The 22,384-nt window shown below is 42.6% G+C and overlaps 1 protein-coding gene across 1 annotated transcript in view; it reads left to right on the forward strand.

Annotated features, from left to right (window-relative positions):
- The window catches only part of DNM2 (dynamin 2), a 1,995,561-nt gene that overhangs the window by 492,679 nt on the left and 1,480,498 nt on the right, over positions 1–22,384 (forward strand). The window contains exon 6 of the mRNA XM_044082335.1: positions 2,108–2,250. Coding sequence (XP_043938270.1) covers positions 2,108–2,250 — 143 coding nt within the window. The remainder of the gene's footprint in view (positions 1–2,107; positions 2,251–22,384) is intronic.

The following is a 22,384-nucleotide window of genomic DNA, read 5'->3' on the forward strand; positions in this document are numbered from 1 at the left end:
CAGCTAGGTTATACGGGTTGGAGACAGTGGCATTGACAAAAAGGCAGGAGTCAGAGCTTGACGTGGCAGAGTTGAAGATGTTAAGATTTGCACTGGGTGTGACTGGGATGGACAGGATTAGGAATAAGTATATTAGAGGGTCAGCCCAGGCTGGAAGGTTTGGAGACAAAGCCAGAGAGGCAAGATTACGTTGGTTTGGACATGTGCTGAGGAGGGATGCAGAGTATATTGGGAAGAAGATGCTAAGGATGAAGCTGCCAGGTAACAGGAAAAGAGGAAGGCCTAAGATAAGGTTTATGGATGTGGTGAGAGAGGACATGCATGCAGGTGGTTGGTGTGACAGAGCAAGATGTAGAGGACAGGAAGAAATGGAAACAGTTGATCTGCTGTGGCGACCCCTAACGGGAGCAGCCGAAAGAAGGAGTGCTTTAGAGCTCTGTGCAGGCAAGGTATAAACTCCAGGCTGTAGATCTAACTGTAATAAGCCGATCACTTACAATGTACAGATGACTTATTACAGTGAAGTACTTTTTACTCTTGACTTGAACAGTTGAAGGAGTGGGGTACTGGTTCATAGTACTGGTCTAGGGTGTTTGTTGAACCAGCTACGTTTCTGTGCAAGTTTGTAACTTGATCAGTTCTTGCCTTCCCTAAACTTCACTCCCCCTCCAAAACATTATTCTGCATGTATCATTCCCCTATTTTACATGTTTTTCCTATGTCATTTGCTTCTGCCCTTTTCTAAAGATCCCGCTTCCAGTTCTTTTATCTTGTTACTTTATTCAATACTTCAAATATAGGTGGGTTAGACTTTGACTTCCATTTTCTAGTAATTGCTTTTTTAGCAGCCACTAGAATTAAACTTAACAAGGCCTTACTATGTGTAGGTAATTCAGATTCTGTATCCCAGCTCTGGCATTGTATTTTGAGTTAAGCAGAGATTATAAATATTTAAGAGGTGTGATAAGGAGGTCTTTGCAGAGTGATATATTCCAAGGAAGGAGATTCTGCAACACGATGGTGCATCTGGGGGGGGGTATGGTTTCTAGTAGGGGAACAGATTCTTTGTAATTTTCTTAAAATAGAAGAGGAAGATAAAAGGAAGGGGGACTGGCTGAGCTGGGGAAGAGTTAGAGGTTGCAGTTCTAGGGAGGTGAATTCCGTGAGAAGAAAGTCAGAGGTTGAGAGTTGACCTTGAGAGGTTTGGATGGTAAGAGATGAGTTGGGATCAGTGGATTTTCGGCCTGTAAATTGTACTTTTGACAGACATGTTTGGATTTGCCTAACAGAGCAAGTTTTTTTTTGTTTTTGAAATAGTTGGCTTTGTGGCTGCATATGCAGAAGTGCAAACAGAGTTTTAGATAACATCAGTCGAACTGTTTCCAGGGGTGAGTAAGATTTGAGATAAATAAACTTGTAAAACAGGTAGCTTTTAGAAATACAAGATATAGGAGTGCTACAGGCCAAAGCTTAGATTGATGGCACAAAAGGGTCTGTGTTTAACCGTCAAATGACATTTGCATTGAAAGGCTAAACATCAAACCCTATCCATTGAACCTTCATTCAGCAAATGGTTATTTTTTTCAACAGGGAAAGTAACTAATTAGCCAACACTTCCCTGTATTACACACCACAGTATTTTTATCCTACCCAGGTGGGAGCCTTCACCCCCCCCCCCCCCCCCCCACACACACACACACCTCTACTAGATATATATTTCAACTCCGAGACCACACTACAGTAGGGAAAAGGACAGATGGGGAAGTGTTGGCCAACTAGTTACTTTCCCATTTGCTGAGTGAACATTCAATGTTTAGCTGTTCGACACAAATGTCATTCGACGGCTAAACATAGACCCGGCACAAAAGATATCACATAGTATATTAATTTCAGTTGTGTGTGAAGAATTGATTTGTTTTAGTATCTTGTTGATGTGATTTGATTGTTTGTTTCATCTTGCAGCAGAATTCTGGACATCTGCAAATACAATTTGATCAACTGTTTAAAAAGTTAGATTGTTTATATGTCTAATTTTTCTTGTGCACATAAGTGATGCACTAATTCTTCAGTGTTTATTACAAGTCATGTTTTTATGATATTTATGCAGCAACTGACCAATCATATTCGAGAAACACTGCCAACCTTGCGTAGCAAGCTTCAGAGTCAGCTGTTATCATTAGAAAAGGAAGTGGAAGAGTACAAGAATTTTCGACCTGATGACCCCACCAGGAAAACAAAAGCGCTCCTTCAGTAAGTACAAATGAGCTTTTAAATGTGTCATGGTTAGTGAAACATGTTTTTCCATTAAGGAAAAGGTAATAGTCTATTACAATAAAGAGTTAAAGAAAGGCAGGTATCATTTTGATTATTAGTGGCCTTCTGCTATTTAAAATTTCTGATATGAGCATGTATGTGATCTTACGGAGATGGTGTGAGAGGAAAGTTTTAGGTCTTTTGAGTCTTGAGCATTGGAGCTAGCTCACCATGCAGCAGATTCTCTTGTGCCCTTAGCTCAGCCTTTCCTTACTCTATCCCAAGCAACTTTGTACCTTCTGATAGCTTGTAGTCTGACATTTACCTCAGTTATATATTAAGTAGGATCTTTTCAAGTCTAGCTTAAATGTTTTCCCTTCCAGCTGCTAGCCATGTAACCTTCTTCCTTTTCATCTCCAACCTTCCAAATTATCCACAAGTAGTGCAGTATGTCCATTTTAGTCCCCCATTTCTCTTTTTAAATATAGATGCCCAATTTTCAAAGGCTCTGCTTCTACCCTCAGCCCATAGTTATTCGTCATTGTATGCATAATTGTGCATTACATTTTTTGTAAACAGCCTGATTTCCCTTTGCCAGCCTTTTTTTAAGAACTGTATATAACACTCTTAATACAGTGTTGATTATCTCACGCACAGTGGGGAGTTTGACAGCATCTCTGGAAGGTAATGTTTGCTGTATACACTATACCATCCTGTTGGTTTTAAAATGATCTTTTCAAACTGCGTAATATAATTCAGTTTAGGGCTTATTGCTTCTCACTAAATGTTTTTCCTCCACCATCTTGCTTACAATTATCCTATCATCAGTCTGATGTTCTTCGTGATTCACTGTGGCAGTCATTACAATTGGGTTATCCTGCTGACAGGCTACCCTCAGTCAGCCTGAATTCCAATGTCTAGGTCCGGCGTCGGTTGCTGTCGCCTCTTCCCTGACGTCAGTGCGCCAGGGGTATAAAAGATGCAGCCGACGCCATTTTCTCCAGTCTTTCTTGCCGTGCGGTGCCCGAAGCAAAAGCAGTTCGCATGTGCCGGTCGGCCGACTCCTGAGATTTTCGTGTTCAAATTTCAGATCTGAAGTCTTCACTAAAATCTAAGTACCCCGCTGGGAAAACTTTTTTCTTGCTCCAGACCGATGTCAGAAAAAGTTAATAATTGTATTTCTTGTGGGAAGCAAATACCTCATAAGGACTTTCATTCTTACTGTATTCCTTGCCTAGGCCCTGACCACGACATTGCTAGTTGTCGGTTTTGTGCTAGATTTAACCAACATACTATTAAGTGTTGGTACGATTTTGCATTTCACTATTTTGGCAGAAGAATGTCATCGGATAGCCATCCAACTACCGGAATTCACAAGAAACACAAGGAAAAGGACAGGCATCCGAGGTCCAAAACCGAGGCTTCTTCTAAGCCAGTTGCCGGTTCGCCGGTTCTCAGTGAGACGCTTTGGCAGCTCCTGACGACCACTACTTTAGACTCGCAGGCCGCTACTGACACCCATGTGGAGTCGACCAGGCCGCTGGAAGCTCAAGGTTTTGGACCTTCGGAAACTATTCCCTCAGATGGGTCCAGAGCCACTGAGCAGGCATCGGCTTCTTGAGGGTGTTTTCAGACCTACTCAATTATATGTTAAAACGACTTCAGCTTCAAAGGCAAAGACTAAAGCACCTTTAAAGACAAAGAAACAAGTACAACAGCCTCATGGACAGGCCTCCATGCCCAAAAAACAGCTGCTCAAAATGGCCAAAGACGTAATTACTTTGATCAGGGTTTCCCATCCCGCTCCTGATAAGAGGCCTAGGCAAGAGACAGAATATGAATCTTCAGATCAGGTTTCCATTTCATCTGATTCCTCTTCTGATCAGGAATACTCTCTTCCTTCCTATGAGGATTCTGATGCTGAAGAATCAATCCCTTTAGCCTCTCCTCCTGAGGATTATTCTTTTGGGGAAACTTTACATACCATGAAGGAGCATTTCCATTGGGAGAGCCAGGATTATTCAGAATCTAAGAGAAGGCTCAGAGACTTCCTTCTACTACCCCAACAGAGGCCCCTAGCTATTCCACCTGTGTTGGACATTGTAGATGTATTTTCAGAGTCCAGTCTGACCCCTGACTCCTTCCCTCCAGCTCCTGTTAAGCCTGACAGCTACTACAGTGTTCCTGACTCTCATAAATTCCTTTTCAAAAACCCTGCTGCTGACCCAGAAACTATCTCTCAGGGTCCCAAAGGGGTCAAGGCTTCCACTGCAAAAAGCCCTACTCCCTCTGACAGGGATTCTGGGACACTGGACAGATGGGGAAAAAAGATTTACACCTGCTACCCTGGCTATAAGGGCTTTAAATTGCCAGTTTCATATGCTTAAATATCAGCAGTATATTATGTCACTGCTTAAACAAAAAATGTTGATAAATTCTGAATGTGCAGAAAACAAAGAAATGCAGGAATTATTGCATGCAGCTGAACAAGTTGGAAAGCATACTTTGCAATGTGGTTTTGATTCTTTGGAGGCCTCCTGCAGGGCCACAGTTACAGGTTCTGTCATTAGGAGGCATGCTTGGTTAAAGAATAAAATCTTCCTGATCATGTTAAAGCAAAATTATTAGATGCTCCATTACAGCATGATGATTTGTTTGGTGTTAAAGCAGAAGAGGTGTTAAAGAAAATGGAGGACAAAGCTAAATCTATGCAAACAGTCAAGGATTTCTTACAGGTACAGCCACCAAGATTTAGCAGGCACTGGCCTACAAAGAATTGGTCCTTTCCAGTGTCAGACAGGCCACAAAGGGGCAGATACAGACGCCCTAGAGGCAGATCCCAGCCCCAAGGTTTGTACAGATCTAAACAATGGGCTGCTTCTACCTCCAAAACTGGAGAAGACCAATCACAGCCATACAGGAAACAGTCCCAATGACTTCCCCCTGCCTGCACCAAGCACTTATCTTCTGGCAGCATCTTTAGGGGAAAAACTAGCACTTTCTTTCTCAAAATTGGCACATAATAACCCAGGACAAATGGGTCTTAAACATAGTGTCACAAGGCTACAAGTTTCACTTCCATACACTGCCAAGGGCAAACGGTTGGCCCGACCTGCCAAAACATCAGTGGGCAGAGGCACAAAAACAAGTCTCATCCCTCATGGACATCAGGGCCATACAACAAGTACCAGAGCAAGAGCAGGGACAAGGATTTTATTCAAGACTGTTCTTGGTACCCAGAAAGGACAAAGCCTGGAGACCAATACTGGACCTATCTATTCTAAACACATATCTGGATATTCCAAAATTCAAAATGTTGACTCTACAGCAGCTTCTGCCCATGTTTGGCAAGACGGCCTGGCTTTTGACTTTAGATCTAAAAGAGGCATACCTGCATGTCCCAATCAGACAAACATGCAGAAGATACCTCAGATTCAAAGCTGGCCCAATGCACTACCAATTCTCTACACTGCCCTTTGGCTTATCTTCTGCGCCCAGGGTCTTCATAAAGTGCCTGGCACCAGTAATTGCATTCTGCAGACAAAGAGGAATACAAATATATCCTTACTTGGACGACTGCCACATTCAAGCAGAGAACAAGAGCATTCTACTACAGCATCTGGCGTTTGTAAAGAGATTACTACTATGCCTAGGGTACACAGTCAACCAACAGAAATCAAAACTAGTACCCTCTCAAGAGATAATATTCCTGGGTGCAAGCTTAAATACAACTGCCCAGATGGCTTATCTCACGCCAGACAAACAAAGGCAACTGACTACCTATTTCAAACTGTTGGCAACAAAGGCCCAGTTATCTGCAAGAAAAATTCTGCAGGCTTTGGGCTTCATGGCATCCTGCATTCTACTAATTCCGTATGCAAGTCTGCATATGAGGAAACTTCAGTGGTAACTAAAAAATGTTTGGACTCAACATTGCCACAGCCTGGAAACAATAGTTACTCTCATTCCCTATCTGCAACAGGAGTTTTGATGGTGGGCGAAGGCCTGTCACCGAACAAGGGACAGCCATTCATTCTACTCCCAGCCACGCAGACATTAACAACAGATGCATCGGATTATGCCTGGGGAGCCCACATGGCAGGAAAATGTATTCAAGGCACATGGTCCGCAAACCAAATGCATCTACATATCAATCAAAAAGAGGTGCTAGCTGTTCAAAATGCCCTGACAGCCTTCAAGGACCTACTTCATCCGGGACAATTACTGATAAAAACAGACACCACGGTCATGTGGTATATAAACAAGCAGGGAGGCACTCATTCTTACCCCCTTTGCAGACTAGCCATGACTTTGTGGGACACAGCATTGGCTTACCAAGTACATCTGCAGGCACAATTCCTGCCAGGAAAGACAAATACTCTGGCAGATGAACTAAGCAGAAACCTCATGGATCCCCACGAGTGGAAATTTGATCCACATGTCTTCAGCATGGTAACAAGGAAATGGGGATGTCCGGACATAGATCTATTTGCCTCACCTCACAACTGCCAACTAAAGAGATTCTGCACAAGGACTTATCACAGACAAGCATGGAAAGTGGATGCCCTATCTTTCAGCTGGAAAAACTTAACAGTATATGCCTTTCCTCCTCTGCCTGTCCTCCCCAAGGTACTCCTAAAGGTCAGGCAGGAGAAGCCAAAAATCATACTGATTGCTCCAGACTGGCCAGCCATTACTGGTATCCAATCCTAAGGAGCTTGTCTCAATGCCAAGCCTGGACCTTGCCTTAAGTGCCTCATCTACTGTCCCAGCAGAACAATCAAATCCTGCACAGCCAACTCAAGACCTTAAATCTGGTAGCATGGCGGATAATGTAGTCATACAAAACACACCTCTCACTAAAGCGGTGATGGGTGTTATTTTGGAGGCCAGGAGGCCTAGTACTAGAAAATCCTATGCTGGAAAATGGAAGAGATTCCGTGCTTGGAACCAGGCACAAGGAATTGACACAGCTGTACCAAATATTCCTCAGATTTTACAATACTTGACTGAGATGCTGCACAAAGGCCTATCCTTTTCATGTATAAAAATTCATGCCTCTGCCATTTCAGCTCATTACAATACAGAGCCACCAATCTTTTCTCATCCTTTATTAAGGCAGTACCTCAGAGGGCCAATAATTTAAGGCCTCCAAGGAGATCATCAGTACCTGCTTGGGACCTCAATTATGTCTTGGAAAAACTCACCCTGCCTCCTTTTGAGCCAGCCACTACAGCTGATATAAAGTATTTATCTTGGAAAACAGCTCTGCTCCTAGCAATAACTTCTGCAAGATGAGTCTCAGAGCTACAGGCACTCATGGCTGTGGAACCTTTTATCATTTTTTTATCCAGGCAGGGTTTCTCTGAGGACAAACCCGACATTTATGCCTAAGGTAGTGTCCAGTGTGGCCCTTAACCAAACTATTCATCTACCTACCTTTTATCCAAGCCCACAGAATAAGGGGGAGAGAATTCTGCATTCTTTGGACATACACAGACAGCTACGCTTCTATTTGAACAGAACCAAAGCTTTCAGAAAGACCGAGCAATTACTAGTGGCATATGCTACAGGATCACAAGGAAAGGCCATCTCAAAGCAGACTATTTCAAAGTGGATAGACCACTGCATTCATTTCTGCTATTCACAACATGGCAAGCCAGTACCTACGGGCATTAGGCCATATTCAACCAGAGCAGCAGCCACTTCAGCAGCCTTCCTCAGGGGAGTACCAACCAAAGACATTTTAGAGGCGGCTACTTGGAGTTCAGTGCACACCTTCACAAAACACTATCACTTACCATTCTACTCTAAATCCGGGGCAGGCTTTGCCACTGCAGTTCTGCAGGGCCTAATAGCCGCCCTTAATGCTATTTAGCTCCAGCCTCCCAACCTTATCTTTGGGATTCAACCCAATTGTAATGACTGCAACAGTGAAACACAAAGAACATAGTACAGTTGTGTACACTTACCATAAATGTAGATGTTTGAGTGTATTCACTGTTGCAGTCCAGATTACCCACCCGCCATCCCCCATTTCTTTGCTGGAACTTATCTGTACTTCTCTATTCTATACAACCTATGTGGTGTATTTGCGTATAGATGAAGGCAAAATATATACTTTGGTGCATGCATGTTTTATTGACATATTTTTAGCCTACCCTTTTGGGGGCACCTGACATCTGGGGCAAGAAAAACTGAAGAAAATGGCATCAGCTGCATCTTTTATACCTCTGGCGCACTGACGTCAGGGAAGTGGCGACAGCAACCGACGCCGGACCCAGACTTTGGAATTCAGGCCGACTGAGGGTAGCCTGCCAGCAGGATAACCCAATTGTAATGACTGCAACAGTGGATACACTCGAACATCTACATTTATGGTAAGTGTACACAACAGTACTTTTCACTGTTGCAGTCATTACATTTGGGTTATCTGCTTGCAGGTAACTCTCAGTCGGCCTGATTAACAAAGTCTTGGGTCCTGCGTTTGCTGCTGTCCCTTCTTCCATGACATCAGGTCGTCAGGGGTATAAAACATGCAGCTGATGCCATTACATTAGTCTTTCTTGCCGTGTGATGCCCGAAGCAGAAGCAGTTCGCAAGTGCCGGTCAGCAGACTCTTGAAATTTTCGTTTTCGAGTTTCAGAATCGAAGTCTTCAACTAAAGCTAAGTACCCCATTGGGGAAACCTTTTCTTGCTCCTTACCGAGGTCAATAAAAGTTAATAATTGCATTACCTTTGGAAAGCAAATACCTCATAAAGAATTTAATTTGTACTGTATTCCTTGCCTAGGCCCAGACCACGATGTACCTTGCTGTCGGTTTTGTGCTTTATTTAATCAGCTCACTATCCTTCGTCGGTATATTTTCGCCTCTAAATATTTCGGTTCTCGGTTTAATTATCCAGAAATGTCGTCCGACTACCGGGATTCCAAAAAAACGCAAAGATAAAGACAGACAGGCCGCTGAGGTCCAAAACTGCCGACGACGCTTCTAAGTCATTCGCCAGTTCGCCAGTACTCAATGAGGTGCTTTCGCAGCCCCTGATACCTGCTACTTCTGATTCACTGGCCTCTACTGAGACCCATTCAGAGTCCGGTATGCCGCGAGATGCTTCAACTATGGAACCCGCGGATGTCTCTACCTTGGATGGGTCCAGAGCCGCTGTGCAGGCACCGGCTTCTGAGGGTGTATTCAGACCTACTGACTTGCATATTAAACCGACGCCTCCTTCTTTACTTAGGCCTAAATCTCGAACCATGCCTAAAAAACCGATGCCCAGGCCACATGCTCAGGCCTCTATGCCTAAAAAACAAATAAGAATGGCTGAAGATCTAATAACTCTAATCAGGGTTAGCCAACCCCCCCCCTTCTAAGAGGCCTAGTACTGAAGTTGTTTATGAATCTTCTGACCAGGATTCTGATTTTTCTGATTCTTCTGATGATCTGGATTTGTCCATGCCTACTTATGAGGATTCTGATGCAGAGAACTCTATTCCCTCTGCTTCCCCTCCAGATGATTTTTCTTTTGGTGAAACCTTACATACTCTAAGGGAGCATTTCCACTGGGAAATCCAGGATTTTTCTCATTCAAAAAAGAGGCTCAGGGATTTCTTACTCCATCCTCAACATAGGCATTTAGCTATTCCTCCTGTACTAGACATTGCTGATGATGCTTTTTCAGAATTTAGTTTGGCCCCTGATTCGTTGCCTCCTGCTCTAAGAAACCCCGACAGATACTACAGGGTCCCTGAGTCACACAAGTTCCTTTTTAAAAATCATATTGCGGATCCAGAGACTATTTCTCAGGGGCCCAAGGGCATTAAGGCTTCTATTGCTAAAAATCCTACCCCTTCTCATAGAGACTCCATGGCGCTGGATAGATGGGGTAAGAAGGTTTAGACTTCTGCAGCCTTGGCCATTAGGGCTTTAACCTGCTAGTTTCATATGTTAAAGTATCAGCAACTTGTTATTGGATTGCTTAAACAGAAAATGATGTTGATTCCTGATTGTGTGGAAAATAAAGAATTACAGGATTTAATGCATTCTGCTGAACAGGTTGGAAAACATACTTTGCAATGTGGTTTTGATTCATTAGAGGCCTCTTGCAGGGCTGCTGTTACTGGCTCTGTGCTCAGAAGGCATGCTTGGCTTAAGGAGCAATCTTTACCTGATCATGTTAAAGCTAAATTGTTGGATGCTCTCTTAAATCAGGACCACCTGTTTGGTTGGCAACAAGGCTGAGGAGGTTCTTAAAAAGATGGAAGGTAAAGCTAAATCTATGCAAACTGTTAAAGACTTCTTACAAGTTCAGCACCCTAAATTTAGTAGGCACTGGCCCTCTAAAAATTGGTCCTTTCCATGTCTTCTCAAGCTAAACCCAGGCACAGCAGAAACCCCAAGTTTCAGTCCCATGGGGACACACAGGGCTAAGCAATGGGAGGCCCCACTTCCAAATCTGGGAGTAATAAGACTCCCCCCTATGTTAAACTGTCTGAATGACTTCCTTTTAAAATTTCCAAGCACTTATCAACTGACTGCCCCTTTGGGGGGAAAGATTGCTGTTCATGCAAAGAACTGGGAGCTTGTTACCCAGGACAAATAGGTTTTAAATATAGTGTCCCAGGGATACAGATTTCACTTCCACACGTTGCCAACACCAAACGGGTGGCTGGACCTACCCCCAAATCAGTGGGTAGAGGCCCAAAAACAAGTACTTTCTCTCTTAAGCATGGGGGATATTCAGTTGGTACCAGAAGAGGAAAAGGGACAAGGTTTCTACTCGAGACCTTTCCTGGTACCCAGAAAAGACAATTCATGGCATCCTATCCTGGACCTGTCTACTCTAAACACCTTTTTGGAGATTCCAAAATTCAAGATGCTGACTCTTCACCAGTTGCTTCCTATGCTAGGCAAAGACGCCTGGTTGGCAACACTAGATTTAAAGGAAGCATACCTGCACATCCTATTCAGGGAATCTTGCAGAAGATACCTTCACTTCAAAGCAGGCTACACACACTATCCATTCTCTGCACTGCCCTTTGGCTTATCTACTGCGCCCAGGGTATTCACAAAGTGCCTAGCTCCAGTTATTGCATTTTGCAGGCAAAGAAATATTCAAATATACCCATACCTGGACGATTGTCTAATTCAGGCAGAAAGCCAGGACATCTGAATCATCTGGCCTTTGTACAAAGGGTTCCAACCTGTCTAGGGTACACCATAAACGAAAAGAAATGTCAACTGGTACCCTGTCAACAAATTATATTCCTGGGAGCAAGCTTGAATGCAACTTCCCTGATGGCTTACCTCATGCCAGAGAAACAAATTAATTTGACAACCTACTTCAAACAAGTGGCCACAACAACTGTGCTATCTGCAAGACAAATACTACAAGCCTTGGGGTTCATGGCCTCCTGCATTCTTCTATTTCCATATGCAGGGCTGCATATGAGGAAACTACAGTGTTATGTAAAAAGCCGATGGTGTCAACATCCCCAGAATCTAGAAGCAATGATTCCTGTCATACCTTTCCTTCGCCTAAAGTTCCTTTGGTGGGCGGAGGCCTGCCACCAAAACAAGAGACTACCTTTCATACCACCCCCTGCAGCCCAAACCTTAACAACAGATGCATCAGACTATGCATGGGGGGCTCACTTGGCAGGGAAGTGCATTCAGGGCAAATGGAACCCAAGTCAAATGCACCTGCATATCAATCAAAAAGAAATGTTAGCTGTACAGAATGCTCTGACAGCCTTCAAGGACTACATTCTTCCAGGGCAACCAATGGTAAAGACAGACAACACCACTGTTATGTGGTACATAAACAAGCAGGGGGGGACACATTCTTAGCCCCTCTGCAGACTAGCCATGGCATTGTGGAACACAGCTTTGAACTACCAAGTGCACCTACAAGCTCAATTCCTGCCAGGAAAATTAAATACACTGGCAGACGGACTAAGCAGAAACCTCATGGACCCACACGAGTGGAAACTGGAACCAAGGATTTTCAACATGTTGACAAGCAAATGGGGAAGCCCAGATATAGACCTATTTGCCTCTTCCCAGAACTACCAATTGGACAAATTTTGCACAAGGACTCCCCACAATCAAGCCTGAAAAGTGGATGCTCTGTCCTTCAGCTGGAAAAACCTATCAGTTTATGCCTTCCCCCCTCTGCCTCTGCTCTCCAAAGTACTACTAAAAATCAAACAGGACAAACCAAGGATGATTTTGATTGCTCCAGACTGGCCACGCCAACACTGGTACCCCGTCCTGCCACGGTTATCCCCATAGCACCTGCCTCATACTCCTTGCCTGTTGTCCCAGCAGGAGAACCAGATTCTGCACCCTCATCTTCTAACACTGAACCTTGCAGCCTGGCTAGTTACCTAATCTCTCCTTTACCATCCCTCAGTAAACCTGTGATGGATATCATTTTAGAGGCAAGGAGGCCTAGTACTAGAAAACCTTATGCTGAAAAATGGAAAATATTCTGTGCCTGGAACAAGTCTCAAGGGATGAGCACAGCAGTGCCCAATTTACCTCAGATTTTACAATACTTAACTGAGATGCTTCACAAGGGCCTGTCTTTTTCCTCCAATAAAATCCACGCCTCAGCCACTTCAGCTCATTATAACACAGAACCTCCCCTCTTCTCTCATTTACTGCTCAAGCAGTTCCTCAGAGGGGCCAGAAGTTTGAGACCACCCAGGAGAGCTCCAACCCCAGCCTGGGACCTTAATTTTGTTTTGGAGAAACTCACTGTACCCCCTTTCGAGCCAGCTGCCATTGTGGACTTAAAATTTCCTTCTTGGAAAACAGCTTTCCTTTTAGCAATCACTTCAACTAGAAAGGTATCTGAGTTACATGCCCTTATGGCAGTGGAGCCTTTCATCATCTTTCATGCAGACAGTGTGTCCCTCAGAACCAACCCATCCTTCATGGCCAAGGTGGTATCCAGTGTGGCTCTTAATCAGTCCATTAATTTGCCAACCTTCTTTCCTAATCCACAGAACAAAGGGGAACTGATACTGCATTCCTTAGATGTGCACAGACAACTTAGATTCTACTTGGACAGCACTAAACCTCAAAGGAAGTCTGAACAACTGCTGGTGGCATTTGCTGCAGGGGCAAAGGGGAAGGCTATTTCAAAGCAAACCATTTCTAAATGGATAGGCCATTGCATTCATTTTTGCTATAAGCACCGTGGAAAACCTATCCCCCAGGGGATCAGACCTCTCTCCACCAGGGCTGCATCTACCTCTACAGCCTTTTTCAGAGGTGTCCCTACCAGGGACATCCTAGAAACTGCTACCTGGAGTTCTGTACATACTTTACACCAAGCATTATCGTGTGCAGATTTTCTCTAAATCCAGAGCTGGTTTTGCCACTGCAGTTTTGCAGGGCATTATAGCTGGTCCTAATGCTATTTAAAATCCTCCTCTCAACCATAGCTTTGGGAATCTACCCAAATGTAATGACTGCAACAATGAAACACGAAGAACATAGTACAGTTGTGTACACTTACCATAAATGTAAATGTTCGAGTGTATTCACTGTTGCAGTCCTGGTTACCCTCCCTCCAGCCCCCTAACTTCTTTTGGTTATACCTCTACTTTCTTTTACTATGCTTAAAACTTTTTGGTGTATTTGCTTTTTTGTTGGAGTTATATCATTGTACTTTTATGTTTAATTGCTTCCCATTAGGGGGGCACCTGACAATCTGGGGCAAGAAAAACTGATGTAATGGTGTTGGCTGCATGTTTTATACCCCTGACGACCTGACATCATGGAAGAAGGGACAGCAACGGACGCAGGACCCAAGACTTTGTTAATCAGGCCAACTGAGGGCTACCTGCAAGCAGATTACCCAAATGTAACGACTGCAACAGTGAGTACACTCGAATATCTACATTTATGGTAAGTGTACACAACTGTACTTTTTCATACCACATTGTATTTTTTTTTTTTTTTAAGATAGATTCCCATTCACCTCTGAAGACTATCCCTGCCATCCATATCTGACAAATCAGTCTTTGTTTTGTTTTTCTCCCCAAATATTAATCATGACAATCTGATATCCTTTTCATTCTTCCCCACTTACGGGTCTAAGTTCTGATCCTTGGATCCGATTCAGCCACATTCTACAAGGTTTTGGATCCAAGCCTCATGCTCCTCCTTCTACCCATAATGACCTAGTCCTTACCCAGCTCTTCAGATCTCGTTTGCCACCATAGCTGCAAGATGGAGGATCCAGCCTCTCTATAACATTTTGCCATTTTAGAAAGCCTTGTGATAAGCCTTATTTTACCTTTGGTGACTTAGGAACAAGATGTTCCTGTGCGTGTGTGTGTCTTTGAATTTTGTTAGTTAAATATTGTTTTTAGTGTAGATGGTGTTGTTTGCAGTGCTTCGTGATTTTTTTTCCTTTGTTTCTGTTCGACTGATTGTTCTAGATAATGTTGGACAAGCCTGACAAGCCGACTGAGTTCAAAAAGTGCACTTCTTGTGGACAGAAGATTCCCAACTTTGATGCCCACAAGAAATGCATATATTGCCTAGGAGCTGCCCATCTGGACAATCTTTGCTATATCTGCAGTACATTTAATCTGAGAGCTCTCTTGGATCAACGGAATAAATTTATTTTGAAAGGCCTAATTCCTACCAAACCTCCTCAAAACAATCACAGGAAATCCCCTGCTACCTCTTCAGAGCTGCTAGCGAAGTCCAAAAAAGTTTTGGCTTCACTACCATGGATCTGATAACTATCAGGCCTGCCTAAGATCCCATACCTAACCCGGATCTGATGGTCTCGGCCCCTGTAACTAGTTCCCCCGTTCTGCTTCTGTATCAGATTCTAGTTCCTCTAATCCAGTGACTAGAGGCCATGCACTAGATGTAGTGCTGAAGCCAGTGTTCTCGACTCTGCCTTTCCATATATTGCAAATGGGTCTACATCTGTTTATCGAAAAAAAATTTTTTGAAAAACAGAAAGCCGGACCCACTTTAGTAAAAGTGTACTTAAGCGAAAGTCCACTTTCACAAACAGCAGTTTACTGAAGCAATGTACTGTAGGGATAAGGAAATGTACCCTTTTCCCCACTATAGTGCGATATCGGCGTTAGTGTGGGTGTGTGTGTATATGTGATATATATATATATATATATATATATATATATAAGTAGTGAGGGTGTGGGGCATGCAGGGGGGCTTGCCCCCCTGCAAAAATATTTTTTTAGTGTGTTTTTCCCCCCGATTTGGTGAACCTGTGTTCACGAAAGTGCACTTTCGCTAAAGTGGGTTCAGCTGTCTGTTCTTCGAAAAAATGTTTTTTCAATGAACAGAAGTAGACCCATTGCAAACTCCCAGCAGACAACTCCAAACCACCTTCGTCTGCCTCATCTAGGTCCTCTAAGAGTTATTCAGAAGCAGATGTGGACAGGATGAATTCAGATGGAAGTCATTCCATCTCCATCTCCTGCTGGATCCGTGAGCTCTTCTGCCAAAACCTACCTGTACTTTAACCTCTCAACCCTCATTTAACTCAGACTATTGTACTATCCATCTTCCCCCCCTATACTACATCCTCCTAACTTACATTACTCCACCCACGACCTCCTACCTCATCTACTATCAGTGCACCTCTCGCTTACTCCACTACTCTGTCCCTCTACACCTCCAAATACTGATATTCTACACTTCATCTACCCTGTTGTCATGTTACTTCCTCCCAGCTCACATAATTCATTTTTACTTACTCCTATTATCCTATCTCCCTAACTGTACTCAATACTCTACCTATCCTACCAACAGCTACCTATAACACCATCACTGTCATTCACCTGATTAGTCCTGGAAACAACATCATACACACATAAGAACTCACAGCCCTATAAAAAGTCTCTTACCTGCAAAACTATTCTATTTCTGCTCTCTCTATACCTCTATCTCTTTGTACAACTAGCATCTCATCACACAACCCACATACCTTACAAACCTACTTCTGCAACAACCATACTTATACAATCTCTCCCTTTCTACTCCTCGGTAGGCCCTTCTTTATATGCCACAGACTTGATCAAACTAAAAATCCTCTCCCATCAAAACCACCACAACAAAACCTCAATTCTAAACAATCTTCTCGATATTAAAAAGAAACTGCAACCTGTAAATCTCCCCACTTACCGCAACCTAAGTCAATGCAGCGATGTACATCCAAACCCTGGTCCCCCTCCAGCCTGTTATAATCCCCCCACCCTCCTTAAAGTCCCTAAACATCACCACCATCAATCTCCAAAGCATTAGTTATAAAATACCACACCTGCATGCCTGGTTTGACAAAAACAAACCAGACTTCACTGCCATTATTGAGACATGGTAAAATCCTTATATCAAAGATGCTGAATTCCTACACCCTAATTACAACAGTCTCAGAATAGATGGACCATATAAAAAGGGGGGAGGTATTGCCTTGATATACCCAAACACCTTCACTGCAGTTCAATACATAAGACCTGTCCCACAATTCTCAACAGTAGAGGTGCTAGTATCCTTTCTAAAAATGAACAGTGAAAACCTTTGTATCATAGTCGTATACATCCCCCAGACAACGACATTCCTAAACTTGAAGACATTCTTGCTTGAACAACTAATAACATTACAAGTGAAACCATCATCCTAGGGGACGTTAGAAATATCAAGCTAGTTAATGTTAATCAGGACCCTTCCACCAGCATAAACCTGTGTAACTGTACACAACTAATAACCAATATAACCAGGCCCAACAATAAAATAGGCAGTGGTTCAGTTCTGGACTGGATACCTGTCTCCGATCCTAACAAAATCTCCTCCTCCGGCACACTATCTAACAGTATTAGTGACCACTTACCAGCCTTTATAACTCATAAGACCACTTTTGTCCTAACCTCACACCAAGTTAAGCAAACCAGAGATTTGTCTCACTTCTCCCCCAACACCTTTAATTAAGTCTTACAAAGAATCAACTGGACCCCACTCAAATATCTCCCGCTCCATGAGGCTGTTGAATTCTTCAACTCAACATTTCTTAGAAATTTACATAGTTTAGCCCCACCTCGACTAAAAAGAGTAAAAGCTAAACGGGCAACCTGGCTTACCAAACACACAAAGCAAAGCAAATTATGTCTGCTAGGGATAAAGCTTGGAAAACCTGGCAAAAAGATGAAAATCCTAACAACCCCAATCAGTATAAACAATTACTCAACCAGGCAAAATGACTAGTGATTAAAAATAAAAAATAACACTTCCTAAGCCTTCAAGACCAGCACAAACTAAACCCAAAGAAATATTGGAGCACAATCAATTCCCTACTCCATCGAGGTAAAAATAACAATCTTTGCCCTAATCCAGATAAAACTCCCACTGAGACTTGCTCTTCAATTCATATTTTATCAACACCATAGCTAAATTCACCATTGCCTTCCCACCTATAGAACCCTGCCCACCTGAACCTCCCACTTCACACTCCTCTACTACTCCTCTATTTTCATTCTCACCTATACCAACTTCCACTATAAAAAAAACTACTTCATAAACTCAAACCTTGTACTAAAGCACCAGACAATTTACCTGCTGAATTTCTACAACCATCTGCAAACTTCATTGCTTGTCCTATCAGCATACTCTTCAGTAGATCTATTCAGGACTCCAGTATACCAAATATATGGAAGAAAGCATTTCTTCCACTCCATAAAGGTGGCAACAATTCTGATGTCTCTAATTTCCGACCCATCACTGTCGTCTCCCATCTCTAAAATATTAGAAAAATGTATTTACACTCTGCTTCTTAACTGTCTTGTTCAAAACCAGATACTTTCCCCCACACAGCATGGCTTCAGGCCAGGTCATAGTACCTGCACTGTTCTCATATCCTTTATGGACACAGTAAACAGGGCTTGCGATGCCGGTTACATAGTCTCTTCACTGTTCCTAGATCTCTTTAAGGCCGTTGACACTGTTTCACATCCCCTTCTGCTCACGAAACTCACCAACTTAGGTCTCTCACCCCATACCTTAAACTGGTTCTCAGACTATCTCACCAGTAGGCAACAGTCCACCAAATGGCAACACTCCTTTTCTATTTTTATCAGCACAACCACAGGTGTACCTCAAGGATTTATACTAGGTCCCCTTCTTTTTAGTATATTCATTAACAACTTCCACACCACCCTTACCCATGGCACAGTTATCCAATATGCAGATGATTCTACAATCATCTGTATTGCCAAATCTATATCCGAGTTACAATGCCTTACCCAAAATGTTTTCACTTCAACCGAAACTTGGATGTCAAACAACCACCATGCTCTAAATCCCAATAAAACCAAACTTCTAATCCCCCGCCCCCCCTGAAAAAACTACCAGTCTGAACAAGAATGATTTTTCTGTCCAATCCCATAGTAATACTCTCATTGAAGTTGTCCCAAGTACCAAACTGATTGATGTTATTATTGATGAAAGTCTTAACATTTGACCTCCTTAACCATAGCATCATCAAAAATTAGGTACCCTCTGTAGACACAAATCCTTAGCATTACTGCTAAAAAAGCTCTAGCATCATCCTTCCTCCTACCATCTCTACTATATACGGTGCACCACTCCTCACCAATATCCAGTCCTCCCTGAAAACCAAACTGGACTTGTGTTACAATAAGACTGCCAAATTTGTAACAAATTCAAACATCTCAGCACACCACTACTTATCTCTGAAACAGCTAAACTGGTTTGATCTCCCACAACTACCACACTTATTTACAGTTAACCACTGTACATAAACTGTATACAAGCCTTCAGTTTGCCCCTCCCTCTCCTCCCTATCGACTACATGTGAAATGCTGTGCTCTTTTACTGTCTCAAATCTATTCAATGCCCTCCCACCTTCTATCAGAACAATCAGTAATCCTGCTCTCTTTAAGATGTCTCTCAGATCACACATCTTTTCTCTCTGGCAATGTACTTGTGCTAAAGTAGTACCTCTTAACACCTGATCCACTACTGTATCCCTGTACAATATCACTACTTAGGAGCTCTCTCTGACTTGTTGAATTCAACTGCTTATGCCTACAAAACTCCAACAGGTAACAATCAAAACTGCTACCTTACCTAACTCCATACTCAGTGATCAAATTGTACACAATGTTGATGTGTAATGTTTGTAAATAACTTGTTTCATTGTGTTTAATATTTATTTCCATGCATTGAGAACTGTATATGCACTGTATATTGTGCTTTTTCTTGTATGTACTATTACTGTTATGTGGATCTTTTCTCCCCGGGCCTCTACTGAAAATGGGCTCACGTAGGCACAGTAGACTTTCCTGGTTAACAAATGCAGTAAATAAATAAATAAAACAATTGTCTCCTTCTCCGATCTGACCCTTGGCTTCAGAGCCCAAGAATCCTAGATCCCAGAGAGGTTCGGCATTGGATACAAGGAAGCGTCCTTCCTATGATCCCACTAATCCCCTGACCAGTCCTGTTCCATTGTCTTCAGATCAGAGCGGGTCTGTGATCTGACAGGTGTGAGCCAGGTTCGAAGGTCAAGGTTTGGCTCCTAGTTTTTCAGATCAGTCCCTTCCCCTCAGCACTTTGGCTCTGGACAGTTCTGGTCCAATTCTCTCTGGTCAGTGCAGATCAGGGGCAGGCCCCAACTTCCTACCCTCGCCTACGTCGGTTCTTGGGGGGGGAGGGAGAGGTTTCCCCAGGTCTGTCTGCCTTCCCAGTTGTAGAAAGGGTTTTCTCTACTCTTAGGGAACCATCCTCTCACAACACTGGTCCTACCCCTTGTAATTATATGAGGTAGTGGCATCTGTGCTAGGGAAAGTAGGGCAGTGCACATGTAACTTATACATAGCTAACTGGAGTTTTGTAAAGAATATTATCTCATTTGAGATTTGTACAGATGCTTTTGTTAAAAAATATAATTGTAAAGTTGCTTGTGTTAAAAATGCATCAACAGTGCGTCCTGCTGGACAGAAAAGAGATGTCCTTGTGTGTCGGGCAGTATTATTATAACTGATTAAATGTATACAGTGGATGTAAAAAGTGTACACACCCCTGTTAAAATGCCAGGTTTTTGTGATATAAAAAAATGAGACCACAATAAATCATTTCAAAACTTCCCCCACCTTTAATATGACCTATAACCTGTAGAATTCAATTGAAAAAAAATCTGTTAGGGGTAAAAATATAAAAAATAAAAAATGTGCAGTAAGTTGGATGAATAAGTGTGCACACCCTTAAACTAATACTTTGTTGAAGCACCTTTTGATTTCATTACAGCATTCAGTCTTCTTGAGTAGGAATCTATCAGCATGGCACATCTTGACTTGGCAATATTTGCCCACTTTTCCTTGCAAAAGCACTCCAGATCTGTCAGATTGCGAGGGCATCTCTTGTGCACAACCCTCTTCAGGTCACCCCACAGATTTTCTATTGGATTTGGGTCTGGGCTCTGGCTGGGCCATTCCAAAACTTACATTTTCTTCTGGTGAAACCATTCTTTTGTTGATTTGGATGTATGCTTGGGGTCATTGTTGTGTTGAAAGGTGAAATTCCTCTTCATCTTCAGCTTTCTACAGGCGCCTGAAGGTTTTGGGCCAAAAGTGACTGGCATTTGGAACTGTTCATGTTCATAATTTCCTCTACCTTGACTAAAGCCCTAGTTCAGCTGAAGAAAAGCAACCCCAAAGCATGATACTACCCACCACCACCATGCTTCACTGTAGCAGTGGTATTCTTTTGATGATGTGAAGTGATGTTTTTGCGCGGAACGTACCTTTTGGAATTGTGGCCAAAAAGTTCAGCCTTTTTCTCATCAGACCACAACAGATTTTCCTACATGTTTTTGGGAGACTTGATGTATTGTTTTGCAAATTTTAGCTGGTCCTGGATGTTTTTCTGTGTAAGAAAAGGCTTCTGTCGTGCAACCCTACCCCATAGTCCAGACATATGGAGAATACGGGAGATTGTTGTCACATGTAGTACATAACCAGTACTTGCCAAAAATTCCTGCAGCTCCTTCAGTCTTGCTGTAGATCTCTTGGCAGCCTCCCTGACCAGTTTTCATCTTGTCTTTTCATCAATTTTGGAGGGAAGTCCAATTCTTTGCAACGTCACTGTTGTCCTATATTTTTCTCCACTTTTTGATGACCGTCTTCACTGTGTTCCATGGTATGTCCAGTGCTGTGGAAATGTTTTTGTACCCTTCTCCTGACTGATACCTTTCAACAATGAGATCCCTTTGATGCTTTGTAAGCTCTCTGCGAACCATGTCTTTTGCTGTAGCAGGCAACTGAGTAAATGTCAGGAAAATCCTATTAGGACAGCTGAACTTTATTTGGGGTTAATCAGAGTCTCTTTAATTGATGGCAGGTGTGTACCCAAGAAGACTGAATGCTGTAATTAAATCAAAAGGTGCTTCAACAAAGTATTAGTTTAAGGGTGTGCACACTTATGCAACCACCTTATTGTACGTTTTTTTTTTATATGTTTTCCTCTAACAGATTTGTTTTTCAATTGAATTGTACAGGTTATAGGCAACATTAAAGGTGGGAAAAGTTTTGAAATGATTTTTTGTGGTCTCATTTTTTTATATCACAAAAATCTGGCATTTTAAACAGGGATGTGTACACTTTTTATATCCACTGTATGTTTTAACAGAGAATTCTGGAAGGGAAGAGGTTAATATCAGTCCAGCTAATTTAAAAAAAATGCTTAAAAATGAAATGGTTTGGTTTAGGCCATAAGCATTTTATCTGACAGGTCTGATCCAGCCAGGGACAAAATTGTGTGGGAAAACCAGGACTAGGAATCTTACTTTATTGTTCTTAGGGGTGAACTAATTGCTACCCTGGAAGAGTGGACGTTTTTTGAAATTGTTTTATAGCTTCAGATGCTGCAACAGATCTTAGCAAAGCTCTGGGTGTGTATTGTACCAGAGTCAGGTGACCAAATGCAATGTCCTTTTATAACCAGCAATGAAACGATTCTTTAGATCTTGGTGAGACATATGATGGAACTCTTGTAGCACTTTATTTTTTGTAACCTGGCGGGAAAGATCTCTCACAGATATCTCACAACCAAACAGCTC

The sequence above is a fragment of the Protopterus annectens genome, chromosome 9.part0 (assembly GCF_019279795.1).
Source record: "Protopterus annectens isolate FY-2018-M chromosome 9.part0, PAN1.0, whole genome shotgun sequence".
Taxonomy (NCBI): Eukaryota; Metazoa; Chordata; order Ceratodontiformes; family Protopteridae; genus Protopterus; species Protopterus annectens.